Here is a 17,417-nt window from a genome sequence, read left to right on the forward strand (position 1 = left end):
TTCATCCGAGTCACCAGCCTCAGAAATCGCAAGTTAACAACAGCTCAGATCAGAGACCAGATGAATGCCACACAGAGTTGTAGCAGCAGACCCATCTCTAGAACAACTGTTAAGAGGAGACTGCGCCAATCAGGCCTTCATGGTCAAATAGCTGCTAGGAAACCACTGCTAAGGAGAGGCAACAAGCAGAAGAGATTTGTTTGGGCCAAGAAACACAAGGAATGGACATTAGACCAGTAGAAATCTGTGCTTTGGTCTGATGAGTCCAAATTTGAGATCTTTGGTTCCAACCGCCGTGTCTTTGTGAGACGCAGAAAAGGTGAACGGATGGATTCCACATGCCTGGTTCCCACTGTGAAGCATGGAGGAGGAGGTGTGATGGTGTGGGGGTGTTTTGCTGGTGACACTGTTGGGGATTTATTCAAAATTGAAGGCACACTGAACCAGCATGGCTACCACAGCATCCTGCAGCGACATGCCATCCCATCCAGTTTGCGTTTAGTTGGACGATCATTTATTTTTCAACAGGACAATGACCCCAAACACACCTCCAGGCTGTGTAAGGGCTATTTGACCAAGAAGGAGAGTGATGGAGTGCTGCGGCAGATGACCTGGCCTCCACAGTCACTGGACCTGAACCCAATCCAGATGGTTTGGGGTGAGTTGGACCGCAGAGTGAAGGCAAAGGGGCCAACAAGAGCTAAACACCTCTGGGAACTCCTTCAAGACTGTTGGAAAACCATTTCAGGTGACTACCTCTTGAAGCTCATGGAGAGAATGCCAAGAGTGTGCAAAGCAGTAATCAGAGCAAAGGGTGGCTATTTTGAAGAAACTAGAATATAAAACATGTTTTCAGTTATTTCACCTTTTTTTGTTAAGTACATAACTCCACATGTGTTCATTCATAGTTTTGATGCCTTCAGTGAGAATCTACAATGTAAATAGTCATGAAAATAAAGAAAACGCATTGAATGAGAAGATGTGTCCAAACTTTTGGCCTGTACTGTACATAGCTACAACGATATCTAAAAATGTCCATATTGGCCTAATTGAATAAACATTTCTGACACAGTCTCACAGGTATTTTGACATCTCTAAGAATTATCAGTTGTGCAGTATGAATACATGTTTGTGTCACAGGTTGGGATACAGGCCTACAGGCCGTTATGCAGCCTCCTGTGCCGCCGGACACTTGTGTGCTGCGATCCTATAGTCCCGGCTGATTTAAGGTGGGAAGCTGAGGCTCCGGGCTGGTGTTTGGGGAGCAATAATGTCAGCTCGATTAAGCAGGGACAGTGTAGAGAGCCGCAGACAGATGGAAAGCTGACTCCTCAGAAACTGTGGGTGAAACCCGGGGCTCCAGAACAGCTCGAGGGGAGCCCTTAAATCGCGGTGTGGGGCGGGGAGGAGGCGCATTACGCGGGCCCCCGCTGTAGAGGATGAAATGTTTGATCTCCGGCAGCCGCGACGGGGTCAGCAGGGCACGAGGATGCCGTGACAGCTGTATGCTAATGAGCGCTCGCGCCAGAGTCCACGCGGCCGGGGGGCAGTCGGCAGGTGGCGTTGAGTGAAGGAACGGCACGAGCGAGCTGCTGTTGGCGGACAGTCTCTCATCTGGACTCGCGTGGGATGCGCGTGTGTTTCTTAACCTGTGTGATATTTTAGAGATGCTGTTTTCTCTCTGACAGCCATCTTGCATTATTTATTTATTTATTTATTGTCTTCAATCTGTTGTTACTGAGTTAGAGATGCTGTTGGATGTCAGTGTGGTTAAGATGAAGATATTTGGCAGGCTGGACTATACACTGGTGAGGAACATCACTTCTTTCTTACTTTAGATGAAATTTGACAAAGACAAAATCTTCTTTGTTATTTTAAGTTGACAAAAATGAATTTTCCATCTAGTGGTCTATTTCAGTGTGCGTGAGCAAGCTGTGATGCTTGAATGCATGTTTGTATCTTTGTGTGTACGTGCACATGCCCCTTTTGAATCTAGTGTGTGTGCGTGTGTTTGTGAGTGTGTCAAACCAGGTTGTTCCTTTGGATGAAACACCTCTGAGCTCTGAGTGCCTCTGCTGGCAGGGAGACAGGCTGTTTGTGTCACACCATGTATTTCTGAATGTTTCCCCATAAACCTGGGAAAATTACACAAGATTTTGGGTATAATACATACAGCAGTTATATTCTGGTCCACCACTGTCACATGTTGTCACTCTCTATGTGACTCTGAGCCACTCACATTCATCAATACAAAGCAGCGAAGATGATCAGTTTTCCTTTTGAGCAATATTGAATGAGAAAAAGTGCTTTTTTTATTTTTGTGTCATCTGGGATGATCAAAAAAAGAGGCTTTGATGTTTTTAACAAACTCAAAAGGGCACCGAAAGTACATGACGACAGCAGTGTGCAATTATACAGTCAGTGGGGTTTTCTAAAGAAGAACACACGGAATTATTCAATGATCTTTTCAAGAGAAGAGAGCACTGAGTCAGTGTGTGTGTTTGTGTGTGTGTGTGTGTGGGTGTGTGTGGGTGTGTGTGTGTGTATAGTCTGCCTATGTGCACAGTTTGCCATATGCCCAGTGTTACCTTGCCCCAAACCAAAGGCCTCCTTAACAACAGTGAAACCTAACCTCAGCCTCAGCTCTCATTTAAATCTGTGTCCTTGTGTTTTTCACCTCGCTGATCAGGTGGCATTTGGATTTCCAGAGAAATCCAACTCTGTGTAGACAAAACAGATTAGAAATTAGAGAATCTCTTAGCTGATGGGTACCAATTTGACATTTAAGTAGTAATGAACAAACGGTGTAGAGGGTAGACATTTATAGACAAGGTACATAACAAAGGAACTGTTCGACAGTAGCAGTGTGTCAACACAGCTACTGTATGTGGTGCTGATAAGGCACTATCTCTGTTTCCTCTTGTTATTATTAGGTGGACTTTTACACTTGTTGCTTAATACTGTCACCTGAACTAGTATTTATGCAGTGCCTTCAACCTTGTATTAGCTTCAGATGAACTTTAACATGCATTTTGACACAGAATGAGGATGGTGGATTTTGCCCCCCATCACTCATGTTGGAAACTTTTTAGGAGAGGAAACTCTTTGCAGCTAGTCTGGACAGGAAGGATGATCACAGCCATCACTAACTCTCTTCAATGTACATATGAGCATGTTAGAAATGCTTTAAGATAAAAAAGTGAGCCATAATTAAACTGGCTTTCGTTTATAGAGTTGAAACGACGGTGTCCATTGTTGTTGATGATGACAGTAGTGGTGTTTTTGCAGAGCAGGATCAACTAAATCATGAAATCTTGGCCTTCTTAAGACACTGGTTTTCAGCAGTTCATTAATTAAATAATGCAGAATGGAGGAAGCCAGACTGACAATGATTTTGTGCCCGTGTGTTTCTGCCAACAGGACTTTTCATATGATGACCCCAAGCTGGAATTCAATGTGGATGCACCCAATGGTGTGGTCATGGAGGGCTACCTCTTCAAGAGGGCCAGCAACGCGTTCAAGACCTGGAACAGGTAAAAGAGAAGTGATAAGAGAGAGTCAACTTAAAATTTAAGAGACAATCTGATTAAAGTTAATGAGATAATCAATACTCATACAAAACTGTTAAAAGAGGGTAATGTAAAATGGCATGTATTGTAAGGAAAAGGTTGGCCTGTTGATTTAGAAAAAACAGCATTTGAATATTTTTCACCAAAGTCACAGGGCCCAAATGACAGGAACCTTAATTAATTTTTAAACTTTGTACTCCCTGATTTTTGTGTTGGATGACTTTCTACCTTAAAAAGTGGTTTGGACGAATGAAGAATGCCTAGGGCTGCCCCTGACCAAGAATTTTCCTAGTTGACTAGTAGTCATCATTTAGGGCCATTAGTTGACTAGTCGTACCCATGTTTACGATATCAATTAAGTTATTGAATTATATATTTTGGGTGGGGCAACACAATGGTTTGAGTTGAAGGTGTGAGAAAGAATAGTATCAGTAACATTGTTGACACTGCGCTACATTACAGAGAAAGACAAAACCTTACTAATGAACCTTCATTAATATAGGTCTATATTTTATCTACAAGTGCATGTCACACACTGAGCGAGCCACCTGTTAATGACGCTGTCGGCAAAGCAGTAATGATTGTGCTAAGTGGCTAATGGGCATATAGCCACTAACATGTTTGAGATGATTCGTCATGTTTGTAGTTGACAAATGAAGATGAGTTTACGTATCACCTTCTTCACCTTCACCTTCTCAAGATGATCCCACACTTTCCTGCCCGGCATGTTATTAACTGTGATTTATTATGACAAAGCGCAGCTCCTAATAGAGTTTCACGTTTGTTTGGGGTTTTTTTCTGCGACTAAGTAACCAGTGAAATCTTGCCGACTAATGACCTTTCTGGTCGACTGATGTTTGGTCACCTATTAAGGCGCAGCTCTATATTAGCCTTTGCCTTAGAGTCAGACAATACTCAATATATTTATTGATCACTACAGTGTTCTTTCTTTGCAGGACCTATTCCAGCATGCTTACGTTTTAACAATCTTGTCTCTGTCTCACAGAAACTGTCTAACCTCGTACCCTCTCCCCTCCTCTAGGCGGTGGTTTTCTATACAGAACAGCCAGCTGGTCTACCAAAAGAAACTCAAGGTACGATTTGATTTCATACACGTTTCATCACCGAAGCTTGTCTATGCAAAGCAGTGTCAGACAGTTTAAATGTATTGGTATAATTCTTAGTAATTTGCATATTAGCGGAGAAGAATTGGCACGTGCACAGACTCGTTTTTAATGCCATTTATGATGAAGCCAAGCTTCTGTAGCTTGAAGCGTAAATCAGATAGAATTGCTGTGACATTCCTCTCTGCCGATGACAGGACTCTTTAACAGTTGTGGTGGAGGACCTGAGGCTGTGTTCTGTCAAACCGTGTGAAGATAATGAGAGGAGGTTCTGCTTCGAGGTGGTTTCACCCACTAAGTAAGTGTGTGTCCTGATGGAATAAAGTTTTATCCAAACTAAACCCCTCTAAAAAAGCTTTCCTGTTTTGTGGTCTTTTAGATTCTCACTGTGCTAATTAGTTGTTGAATTATTGACTAATGGCATTAGACAGTTGTGGGCAGGTATGATATAACTGACCTCTACAAACCTGTAGGAGCTGTATGCTGCAGGCCGAGTCTGAGAAGCTGCGGCAGGCTTGGATCCAGGCGGTCCAGGCAAGCATCGCCTCTGCTTACAAAGACATCGCCGACAATTATTACATTGAGGTATGCGCGCACACACGCATACACATACAGCGCATAATAGCACACAAGTGTTATTTTCTTTTTATTACTAATCGGCCCAGGGTCACCTCATAATCTCTGACCTGTCCACCTGTCTCTGCAGCGTTTGGACCGGACAGCCTCGCCCTCCACCAGCAGCATCGACTCTGCCAGCGAACCCAGAGAGAGGGGGGAGAGGGCCGATAAGGGAGTTCGGGGAGGTGGGGAAAGCCTCCTCCAGAGGGTACAGAGCCTGCCAGGGAACGAGCTGTGTTGTGACTGTGGCCAAGCGGCTCCCTGCTGGGCCTCCATTAACCTTGGGGTGCTGCTCTGCATCGAGTGCTCGGGGATCCACAGGTAAACTGCGCTTAACAGTATGAGAGAGTTCATTTGGAAGCTTAAAGAATAACACAACAGCAGAACTGGTTGTCAGTTTAGATTGATCTGTAGCAAGAGTGTTGCAGCAAATAAGCCAGCTCAGCACATCCGCACTTGTCACGGTATGCCTTCGTGACATTTGTCCTGTTTTTGTACTTGTTTTTTTAATATAACTCACATGAGTAAAGCATCACATCTTATTCTCAGTGGCTCCTCTGGTATGCTGGTGTATGTCAAACACAGTTAGACCTATCATTACATCAAGTCATCAATCAAAGCTCTATTGTAAATAAACAAGATACAGCTGCTAGATGAATTTAAAACATGGGTGTGTGAGACTGATCAAACTAAAACCACTGTGGATGATTAAGTAATTAGAGAAAGGCTGTTTTTAGCTTCACTCTTGAGACTTTCAGAGTGTTCAAGTGTAGAGATATAGAAAAAGTTTGCCTCCTCAGGCAGTTGTGTTAAACGGGGCAAAAGTAAAAATGCAGATATAGACTCTCCTTACACTTCACTTTCTTTATAGACTCTCTTTTTCTTCTTGCTTCTTTCAGGAGTTTAGGCGTCCATTGCTCTAAAGTGCGCTCACTGACGTTAGACTCATGGGAGCCAGAATTACTCAAGGTGCGTCTCCCTGACACATTTGCCTACAGCTTCAGCTCTCTGTGCTGTGTTTTTATTTCCCACCAGAATTACATTTATTATTCCTCTAGTGCATTGCTTAAACAATTTTAACTACTCTTTTAAAAAAAGTTTCCCTGTCTGCCCCTGTCTTCCATCTCTGTTCTCGTTCTTTCTTCTCTCATGTTAGCTGATGTGTGAGTTGGGGAACACTGTGATCAATCATATTTATGAGGGAGCCTGCGAGGAGCAGGGAGCGAAAAAACCTGGACCGTCCAGTTCAAGGTAAGTCTTTTACTCCAGGAGGAGCATTTAGCAAGGGAATAAATCCTGTTAAACATTTAAGGGATGCTTTGCTGATTTTTAACTAGGTCTGTGTCTCAGCGATGTGGGAAATATGTGCAGATAAACAGTGTAAAGGCAACCATTGTGCCAGCAGCACCGGGAATTCCTCATTTTCTAGCCAAAATCCACCGGTTGGCACGTTAGGTGGCATAGTTAAAGCACAATGACAAATCAAGCAACGAATTTCTGCTCATGGCACTGGCAGGGAGTTCCCACACTGCGGAGACACAAAGCTGGCTGAAAACTGACAGTGTACCTTTAAATGTTTGAAACTTTTGGCCACTCTGAAGTCAATTAGCTTTAAGTTTTATCTGTATAGTGTCCATACCTTACTCAATCCAAGCTACACCCAACTATGTGTATATGTCGTGTCTCCAATTATTTATAACTTGTCAGTTTGTGATCATATACTTCCAGACAGGAGAAAGAGGCTTGGATCAAGTCTAAGTATGTAGAGAAACGCTTCCTGAAGAAGATGAGTGGGAGTGAGGCTTTGGTGGAGGGGGAAAGGAAGTCCCGGCCCTGGACGGTGAAAAAGTGTCAGCGACACAACAGCTCTGTTCGGGCCCCCAACAAAGCCCGCAGGAAATACCATCGCTACGAGCCGGGCAGCGCTTCACCTGCAAACCTCTCAGCAGGTCAGTGCGGAGAATTAATTTCTCTGTAGCAGCACAATATAGCCCGAATAGCCCAGAGATATGTGTATGTAGAAAGTCTACTTAACACTCTAAGGGCCAGACTGAAATCTTGTGATGTTTTGTCTTTGGCAGCAGCCGCAGCAAAGTTTCGCCGGGACTCCCTGTTCTGTCCAGACGAGCTGGATTCACTGTTTTCATACTTCGATACTGGCTCTGGTCCCCGCAGTAAGTCCACTACACACTCAGTACAAACAGGCACGATACACTTGCAAGGTTATTGTAGATTTAAAGTAAGATGCGGGTAAGACTTTCTTGCTGTGACAAAAACATCTCACAAATTTCTGACATGTTTTCGATTAAGTGTGAAATCCTACCAGTGATGGTGATGTGTGTGTGTGAGTAATTAAAGTATGTGCTGTGTAATGATTAACGTGTCCATGGCTTGGCGATGCTTGGCCCGGCAGGTCTTAGCAGTGACAGCGGCCTGGGAGGAAGTACTGATGGCAGCACAGACATTCTAGTTTTTGGCTCAGTGGTGGACAGCGTCACAGAAGAAGGTATGTGTGGTGATGCAAGAATATCATCATTTTGCATCACCTGTTTTTGTGTTAAAGAATACTGATGTCAGCTACACAGTGGAATTGCAAAGTTCCCTTATCCTCCAATCACTGTGCAGTGTAGGAGTGATGTGATTACATTTAGCTACATTTACTTGTGTTTGTATGTGTCATTTATTTTGTTTTTATTCAAAAACTTAAAAAAAAAAATTAGGTGCTGTCACACCTAAAAAAAAGTTGGCTCAAGGGAATATACCCCCAGATGATGATTTGTATGTCAATTACTCACGCTGTTACGTTGAAATTGTATGTAAGAATGTAATAATGTAAGAATCTTGAAATAAGGTTTAATGTTTGTTGTTATGAATTGTCAAGAATTAGCAATTTGTTTTTGATATTGTATAAAATTGGCCTTGTGTACTGACAGGAATCTTGTAAGGACAGGAGCTGTCTAAACAGTTAACATAAAGAACACTGGTATCATCCCCCAAATTAAACCATGCTACATTCCTGTTTACATCATTCCTCTTTCTTCCCATCATTGCTATCATCCTGTTACCTTTCACAACTTCAGAGGAGGAGTCAGAGGAGTCTTCCAGTGGTGAGGTGGAGATTGAACAGGAAGTACCCTCAGACCCCGAAGACCCGAGGGAACTCCACCCAGGGGCGCTCCTCCACCGATCCTCCCGTCTACACAACCTGCCACTGATGGCAGAAGCGCTGGCGCATGGTGCGGATGTACACGCTACAAGTGAGGAGGAGGAGGGAAAGACACCACTCATTCACGCTGTGATGGGGGTGAGAGACTGTTAAGCCTGTCAGATCATTTAGATTTAGCTGGAAGTGAGGGTGTAAACACATAAATGGGTTAGAGGGAAGTACTGAATCTTTTATATGACTTTATTGCCATTTTTATTTTTAATGGATATTTATCACGAGTGTCCAGGTTAAAGATTAAGAACATTTAATTTGCTGAGGAAGTCAGACAAGGATGTTATGTAAGCGTAAACACAGCCATAAACACCCAGTGCCGTTAACAATAAAAAAAAAGGGAGGAATCTCCTCCCTGAACATTATTTTCTGCTGCTACAGTATGTGTTGTATGACTCTCCCTCCTCTTGAGGAGGAGAAAACTAAATTGTTTAAATCCCAAACAAACCAAGAGGTACTAAAAAACTGGCTTCAAAAATATTAAAATATAAACAATAGGACTTCTCAGAGCAAATAAACCAATATAAAAAACGGTCTCTCTCTGTCTGTCTCTATGCCAGGGTTCTCTAATAGCATGTGAGTTCCTGCTACAGAACGGAGCCGATGTGAACCAGAGGGACATGAGAGGAAGAGGCCCGCTGCACCACGCCACCTACCTGGGACACACTGGGTAAGGAATGCCTGCAAAGTGGGAGGAAGTTGTTGTGAGATGTCTGCTTCCACTTCTGCCTTTTTGTGACTCCTGGTTCACAGTTCAGAATGTAATGAAAATGAAAATGCAGTGAAATCTCTCAAGTGTTTGAGGTAACATTCACCGTCTGAGCCAAATTTTTCACAGGTAATCCTATGTCTTCCTTGGTTTCATAAAGAAACATAGAATAAAACTTTAGCAATGAAAATCTACTCAACACAGCATTATTAAAAAAAAACACAAAAGTTCTTTGTGCAGCTTTCGCTGAATGACCTACTTACTTTCGTGTAGTCTTGGCTCGCTGACAGACTGACTCACACAGCACCATGAGCAATGATTTCAAAACATGTTTGAGACAGCTCAAATTACCCATGAAACCATATCTGCAACTGGAGATGAAAGCATGGAGTAGAAAGACAAACAAGTTATGAAAAAGATTGATTCATAATTGCATTAATTAATTAGTGATTTGCATTTCTAGGCATCTGTCCACACCCATCAGTTTGTCTGCTGTCCTGATTTTCTTGCTGTTGAATTCACACGTGTTCACGCTCCCATCAAACAATATTTGCATATGTCACCTCTCATCATCTGGCATAGTTTTCAGCATCTCTTTTAATAACCTACTCTCTCTGTGTCTGCATCTTGTTTTCTACAGTCAGGTGTGTCTGTTCCTGAAGAGAGGAGCATCGCAGACGGAGGTGGATGAACAGGGTCACGACCCCCTAAGCATCGCTGTTCAGGCTGCCAACGCTGACATCGTCACCCTGTGAGTGATCCTAATTCATCCTAAACCAAACAAACTTTTTAAGCCCTTAAGAGCAAGTTCCTCATAAACATTTTTACATTGGTAAACATTTACGATTACGAATAGAACAAGAATAGTCAAGTAACTCCTTGACTAAGCAAAAGTGATCCTTTCCTTCAACAAGTAACAAGCCGCCCTGTAACTCAACTAAATATTATGCAATCTGTTTAATTTAATGTAGTAAATTTGGGCCAAGTGTCTTTGTAGGATTAAACCCATGCACCGGCCATTGTTTACAGCTCAGTTACCGACTTTAGATGCAAGAATTGGTCCAAACAACATTTGAGCTGGTCTCTATAACCAGATATCTGCACATGAACAAAGATGAATCAGAAAAAAGCAAATAAAAAGCTAAATCATGTTCCAAGATTGCATCTCACCCAACGTGTTCCACTTCTGCTCTCTTCTCGGACCGTTTACCTGGAAGCAACCAAAACCTGTCCGAGCATGATTTGCCAATACTCGCACTACAGGTGAAAACCAGAACACTTGCAATTCGAAACACATGTCCCGTTGCCTACAGAGTCTACATACATGTGCACATATCTATTTATAGAGATTAGCAATAACACAGGAAAGCATCAGAGTGCTTTGAATGCACTAAAAATGATAAACAAAATAATCTTTGCTCAAAGACGACTTACTAATTTTACCTTTAACTTTACCTGCAGATGGTAAATTGTCTGAACTGTATCTCTCATTGTTGTCTTTACTCTCTCTTTCCCTTTCTTCCTCCCTCCGCTCCTCCCCCTCTGTCCACTCTGGTTCATCTCCCTTGCCGCTCCTTACCACCTCACATTTCTGTCGTCAACATCTCAATTTTTTTTACATTCTATTCTTTTCTCACCTACCTTTCATCCTCTTATTATCCCATTTCTAATTTCTACATCCATGTGTGTCCCCTCTTCCTCTATCCCTCGTCTCCCTCTGCTCCTGTCCTTTTCTACTCTCCTCCAGATTGCGTCTAGCGCGGATGAACGAGGAGATGCGAGAGGCAGAGGCTCCCTTGGGTCAACCAGGTCAATACCCCAGCAGCAGCCCCACTGACCAGCAGTATAGGAAGTGCATCCAGGAATTCATCTGCCTCACCATAGACGAGTGCTAGTGGTCACTTCTGTATCCAGGAGCAAAGCTCGTGCTCTCTCTCTCTCTATATATATATATAAACTATATATACTGTATATTCCTCCTGAATGGGAACCTAAAATAATTGTGTGGACGAAGTTGCCCCTAGACACTGATCTCGAGTCGGTTACTTAAAGAGATCTAGGTTTACGAGCAACTTCTTGGGGGTGTCTGAGGAGAGAGGAGCGTACCACTTGCGCAATATCGGGGTGCGTTGTGTCATAGGGAGACCCCTGATGGACCTTTTTAACTCTACTGACAATACAGTCACCACCTCCATTTTTCTGCATCACCACTATGTTTCTGCTCGCTGTTCCGCGGCACCACCCACGCTATGCTAGCTACATGTCACACACAGTAAATGACATCTGCTTTTTGGTGTTTCGCTAACAGGGTTATCCCCTAACTTATCATAACATGGTATAACCTCTTGAGTGAGGGTGTGGGTTTACTGTTGCCTAACAGCTCTTACCTCTGAAGACTCTCGCTGCATTAACCCCCCTACACTTTATATCTATCCAGACCATCTGTGTGACATCCAACTTACCCATCTCTTCTTTATCGGAGATGTAAATATGCGTATTTAGAAGTTATATGGGTAATCTTTAAACTATGTGCTGTGGCATGAGGTGAATAAAAAGGTATTTGTTCCATTACTTAAAGAAAAAGAGTAACTGACAAGCTACAGTAGAGGTGGGCAGGGTAGTTTACTGTGTATACAGAGGGGTCAGGAAGGGAAATTTAATGTAAAACTGTGACAAAAATACTGAAGGGCTTGTGGAGAAGAGACCCTTGCCTGCTTTGTAAGATACTTTGTGACATGATGAGTGAGTGAGTGAGTGAGTGAGTGAGTGAGTGAGTGGACAGGAGAGTAAATGAATGCATGTGTCTAAGAATACTGAGAGACAGAGTTAAATAATATGATATTATGATACATTATGTAAAAGAAAAAAAAGAAACTGTGCACTTTTCCCATCTACAGTATTATAATTTTTTACATTTTTCATTCAGTTAGTTTTTACATTACATCCTTGTCTCGTCACATTATTGTCTATCTATCTATTGTCTGATTAATCTCTGTCATTTTTATTGATGTTTATCTCCCCAGAGGACTAGTGCAATGCATTCTTGGTTGCAGTTTATGTCTGCATTCCCGTTGATGATTGTCATTTTAATCTGAAAGCATTACTTGGAATTTACTTTGGAATTTTTGTGAGGTTGAGAGGGAGATGTGTCGACAAACCAGAGCAGCAAGAAGTGAGGGGGTGTATAAAACTGGATTTACGTCTCACACTTAAAGGGACAGTCCACCCCAAAATCAAAAATACATATTTTTCCTCTTACCTGTAGTGCTGTTTCATCTAGATTGTTTTGGTGTAAGTTGCTGAGTGTTTGAGATATCAGCTGTAGAGTTGTCTGCCTTCTCTTGAATATAATAGAACTACATGGCACTCAGCTTGTGGTGCTTAAAAGAGTAAAAAATATATATCTAAAAAACTCAACAGCAATGTCTCTTTCCAGAAATCCTTACTGGTTTACTCAAGATGATCCACAGACCTTGTTGTGTGTAGTTTCATACAGGAACTATTTTCTTTCTACTGAACTACATCCACATTTGTATTACCGCCCAGAAGAAAGCATGCATCTACTGCTAGCTCACCTGAGCTAGCTAATGCTACAGCTCGGCCGAGGAGAATGTCATTAATGTTTACATCTTGACCCTTGAGCAAGAGCCTCTCATCCATGTGTAGATGCACACTTCCTTCTGCACTGTGATACGGTTGACGGATGTAGTTTGGTAGAGAGAAAATATTTCCAACATGAAACTGCTCGCAACAAGGTCTGTGGATTATCTTCAGTAATCAGGCCATGTTTTCTGGAAAGAGACATTGCTGTTGAGTTTTTCCTTTTTTTGTATTTTTTCATTTTTATTTATTTATTTATTATTTTTTTGCACTTTGAGCACCACAAGCTGAGTGCAATCTAGTTCCATTATCTTTGAGAGAAGGCAGACATCTCTACCCTGCAACTCACACCAAAACAATCTAGACTGATAAATAGCACTACATATGTACTGTATATTTGATTTTGGAGGGGAACTACACCTTTAAAAAACTCCTCTGTTCACTTCCTTCTACAGAACAAAGGTGACACATGACACCTCCACTTGTTGTAAATACTCATCCATATCACATATCTGTGGTGAGATAAAGGCGCACATTTCTTTATGACAGTTTACACACTTGTGGGGTCAAAGGACTTGTATATCTGGCTTCCGTTGCTGGTCAATGCTTGCAGTCATCTCTGCATGCTTTGCCAGAATTTATTTTTGGGAAGTTCAACATCGTTTGCATTCTGAGCATGATAAAATATTTTCCAATGGTTTGATCACGTCGTGCAGTGCAGTCCTGTGGAATAAGCATGTACCACCATGACCCTCTGGTGTCAGAAATTTCTTACTTTGATGCACCTCTGTGCCATTCTTCAATCCACAGACCAAATCTGTGGTGACTTCCTCATTCCTGTCTTTTTTGTTTGTTTGTTTCCACAAAAGCTTACAAAAGGTGGTTTTAATTATTTTTTTTAATGTCGTGGTTTATTTTCCTCTGCCAAAGACTTTTTAAAGGGAAGTTGTCTGACATTGTTGTATGATATCACGTTGTTTTTGTTTGTTTTTTAAACTGAAACTGTTCAGAGTAGATACGGCATAGTCTTACCATGCTTTGTGAAGTGACAGAGTGGTAGAAACACTGTTGGTGTACTCACATGTTGAAAAGAGGTTACAGAAATGTGACAGAGCCGAGAGATTTTGATATGGCAGGTGATATTCTGCAATAGTTCAATGTACTGCAAGTAGAACCAGTCTAGGGGGTGATGTGAAGCTACTGTGACCAAATTGTTAAGGGCCCTCGCTCTATAGCGGAAGTATTAAATGTTGTGTCCATTGTGTGTATTGACATAGGAGTGGTTAAAGGTGCTGTTCGAAGCAAACATGCTGTAAATAGTACACTTGTGTATTTTAACTCGACGTCAACTTCCTGTCTCTCAGCATTCAATTGCGGATCCTGACTGTCTGATCTGGTTTATGTTTGTCTTTTTATTCTCTTCCAACAAAAAAAAACAAAACAACCTGTCAGGCAGAACTGTACCACAGCTCTGCGCTACTTGGAGGCGTTCTTCTGTTCACTGACATTTGGATATCTTTGGAATACTTTCTTCCTTGTCTTTAGAAGCACTGAGGGGAAAAAAAGAAAACAAAATACATACAATAAAACTGAGAAACTCTTGATGAACTAACCCTGCTTCCTGCTTGTTGCCCTCATTTCTGTTTCCTGTCTCATCTCTTATGCATAGCACTCTCCTAACATTGCAGCAATGTATTTGAAAACGTCTGCGTAACATTGTTGCTTTCAAAGATCTAATGATAATATTTTAATTTGAAGACATATTTTTATGTGGAAACATTGTCAGATGTTGGGAGAGTGCTATTTTTTACGATCTGGTCTGGTGTGTCTTTTGGTCTATAACAAACTTTTGGGTAGCACTTGGCTTATTCAATGCAATACTATAGTTTCCTTCAGGATAACAAATTCAAAGGAGGTGCACACTTGTACATCTTCAGCCTGCCAGGTCAATGTCAACACGCTATTTAAGGATCACCTTTGTGTTTAGGGCCTTATGTGTTTCAAACAGTGTCTCAGTTTTCTTGCCTGCAGCAGCAACACCATGCCTTGAATAATTCAGTGTCTCCACCATTTAAAACATTCATGTGATCTCACAAATTACAAAATGTTCTCACATGCCACAAATGTCTAATTCTTTCATTCACACTTCAGGCAAACAGCACATGTCCACATGAAGAAATAAACACTGACTGACATATCATTGCTTCTGTTACCACAGGGGTTACCACGGGCAGCAGGAGAGTTAAACCCAAGGATGTTCGGGATAGAGTGAGTGAAGCATCCTGGGCCATCTCATAAGGGACTAGTGTGATAACTGTGATTCTCTCTGCTCTGGTGGCTGTGGGTTTCTGTTGCACGCACACTCTCTGGGGAAATATTTGGAGCTGTCTTGATGTTGGGGATCTTTTTTTGTCTCCTGGGGAGCCATTCAGAAATCTTCTGCAGAGGAGTATTGTGTCTTGAGACCCGGCTATAATGCAGCATTCACGTACATTTGGAAATATGTACACTGTAAAATATTTCACTGTACATTTACAGTAAATTACCATACTGCCTACTAGTTGCATTACTTTCATGGTAAATTGCTGTCATTTTTACAGTAAATTGTCATGAAATGACAGCTGTATATTGTGATCTCACAGTAATTATGCCTGGATATTACTGTGATTTAGCAGTATGCTCCTGTAAAATCATTATATTTAACTGTAACCTCACAGTTAAAGCCCATTATGTTACTGTAATTTAACAGTACATTGCTGTAAAATTACTTTAACTTCACAGTTTATGTACATTTGATTACTGTGATTTAGCAGTATGCTCCTGTAAAATCGTTATATTTAACTGTAATCTCACAGTTAAACTAAATATATTATTGTGATTTAGCATTATGCTTCTGTAAAATTACTATATTTACCTGGATGGATTTCGCAATATTCTGAATTTGGTTTAATATCACAGTAAAAGCCTGTGAGGTGATAATAATGTAATTTATTGTGAAATATTACAGTCACATATTGTAACTTCCTGAAAATAATTTGCAGAATTTAGTTTATTCTCCCACAACATTCAAACATTGAATGTATAGTAGGTCACAGAGAGTGGGTAAGTATTGTATAGTATAAGTATATTAAGCACATGAACCCAGATGTCACTTGGTAGTGACTTCAGAGAGAGGAAAAATGGACAGGATGCTCACCACGCTTTCCCTGTAAGTTCCTGATTTTCTACTAACCAAGACACATGGTTAGAAGGGTAATCTTTTAAAAATGTGCAGAAAATACAGCTTGAGTGTCTACAAAGCATTTACTCATATAAACAAAATATGCTGTACAGAAGAATGAGTCACTCATAGTACCTAAAGGAATAGGTGTTAATGTACCACTGAGGTAGACTGGTGAACTTCACTCCATGCTTTGGGGGCTTTGCTCTTTCATGTGGAGATTCTTCTGCTCTTTCTTAATCAATGGTGAAAATGTGGGTTATTGGAGATTGCAGTATTTGCTGACGTATTGCCTTTATGTCATGTCATTAAAAATGCCTTGTATGTTACTCACTATATGTTAAAGGTAAGCAAAAACCAGCAGATTGGTCACTGCAGTCTCCATGGGGCCACACAGTGGGACAAACCCTCTCCTTAACTTTAGTATCCCCTGTTGCAGGTGACATCTCCAGTGTTGATGTCTTTCGCGAATTTTCTATCCTCGCGTCTCTCCAGCCCGAGAAGTTGAGGAGGAGGAGCGTACAGTTCAGCCGCTGCAAGAAGCCACAGTGACAACTGATCACCCGCTCTGATCACTCTTTCAAGTCAAGAGGGAGGCAGCTACATGGCATTCAAAAAGACATTTTGATTTTGAGGAGTGAGTGCTGCAGGTGTGAGCAAATGGTCAAAACTTGTAGGCTCTAGTCAAAGCTATTTTATATCAGGTCCTCAATTGTAAATATGTTTGTCAAGGTCAAGATGTTAGACCTTGGTCATATCAAAATGTAGTTTAAACAGTTCCTTTGCACATGATCCTACATTTGCTATAATGCAATACTACATTTGTTAGATCATCCCTGCCTGTTAAGGTAGCCTAAATGTTGCGTGATATCAGACATAATTGTCAACTTGTTAAACTGTTTCCATATTCATTAGTCAACCCAACTCAGTGGAGTGGCTGAATTCAAAAGTCTGGACCCAGGAAATGGCAAATGTGTTTAAAACTTTAGAACAAAACCAAGTGCCTCCTTAGTGTTTTGTATAATTTTATTTTGTCAACTGCAACTGTTTGATGAAATGTCTTTTAAACTGTGTTGAAACCGGTGGCAGAAATAAAATAAAAAGTGAAATAAAATAAAATGTTTTTGTGCATTTCAATCTGTTTTCATTAAAAAACAAAACTTTGGCTATAGCAAAAAGCTTAGTGATAATCTTACTGATTAATATAATACACTACAAATGTAAGTATGGGCATTACGATGATAACTAGTTGTGTTCTAGGGTAACCGTATTTATTAAATATTACTGTACTTTCTGAAAGATTATATTTGCGCATAATATTCCAGGTCAGCTGGTGATAGTAACGCGCTCTCTGTGTCAT

The 17,417-nt window shown here is 41.3% G+C and overlaps 1 protein-coding gene across 1 annotated transcript in view; it reads left to right on the forward strand.

The window, feature by feature from the left end:
* LOC117257119 (arf-GAP with coiled-coil, ANK repeat and PH domain-containing protein 3-like) overlaps positions 1 to 17,170 on the forward strand; it is a 74,100-nt gene extending 56,930 nt beyond the window's left edge. The window contains exons 11-25 of the mRNA XM_078166460.1: positions 3,421 to 3,533; positions 4,612 to 4,663; positions 4,891 to 4,991; positions 5,167 to 5,278; positions 5,400 to 5,632; positions 6,211 to 6,280; positions 6,468 to 6,562; positions 7,040 to 7,260; positions 7,393 to 7,485; positions 7,725 to 7,817; positions 8,392 to 8,615; positions 9,089 to 9,198; positions 9,878 to 9,988; positions 10,985 to 11,046; positions 16,497 to 17,170. Coding sequence (XP_078022586.1) covers positions 3,421 to 3,533; positions 4,612 to 4,663; positions 4,891 to 4,991; positions 5,167 to 5,278; positions 5,400 to 5,632; positions 6,211 to 6,280; positions 6,468 to 6,562; positions 7,040 to 7,260; positions 7,393 to 7,485; positions 7,725 to 7,817; positions 8,392 to 8,615; positions 9,089 to 9,198; positions 9,878 to 9,988; positions 10,985 to 11,046; positions 16,497 to 16,609 — 1,803 coding nt within the window. The 3' untranslated portion in view covers positions 16,610 to 17,170. The remainder of the gene's footprint in view (positions 1 to 3,420; positions 3,534 to 4,611; positions 4,664 to 4,890; positions 4,992 to 5,166; positions 5,279 to 5,399; positions 5,633 to 6,210; positions 6,281 to 6,467; positions 6,563 to 7,039; positions 7,261 to 7,392; positions 7,486 to 7,724; positions 7,818 to 8,391; positions 8,616 to 9,088; positions 9,199 to 9,877; positions 9,989 to 10,984; positions 11,047 to 16,496) is intronic.
* The last annotated feature ends 247 nt before the right edge of the window (positions 17,171 to 17,417 follow it).

This window comes from Epinephelus lanceolatus, chromosome 1 (assembly GCF_041903045.1).
Source record: "Epinephelus lanceolatus isolate andai-2023 chromosome 1, ASM4190304v1, whole genome shotgun sequence".
In the NCBI taxonomy this organism is placed as follows: Eukaryota; Metazoa; Chordata; class Actinopteri; order Perciformes; family Serranidae; genus Epinephelus; species Epinephelus lanceolatus.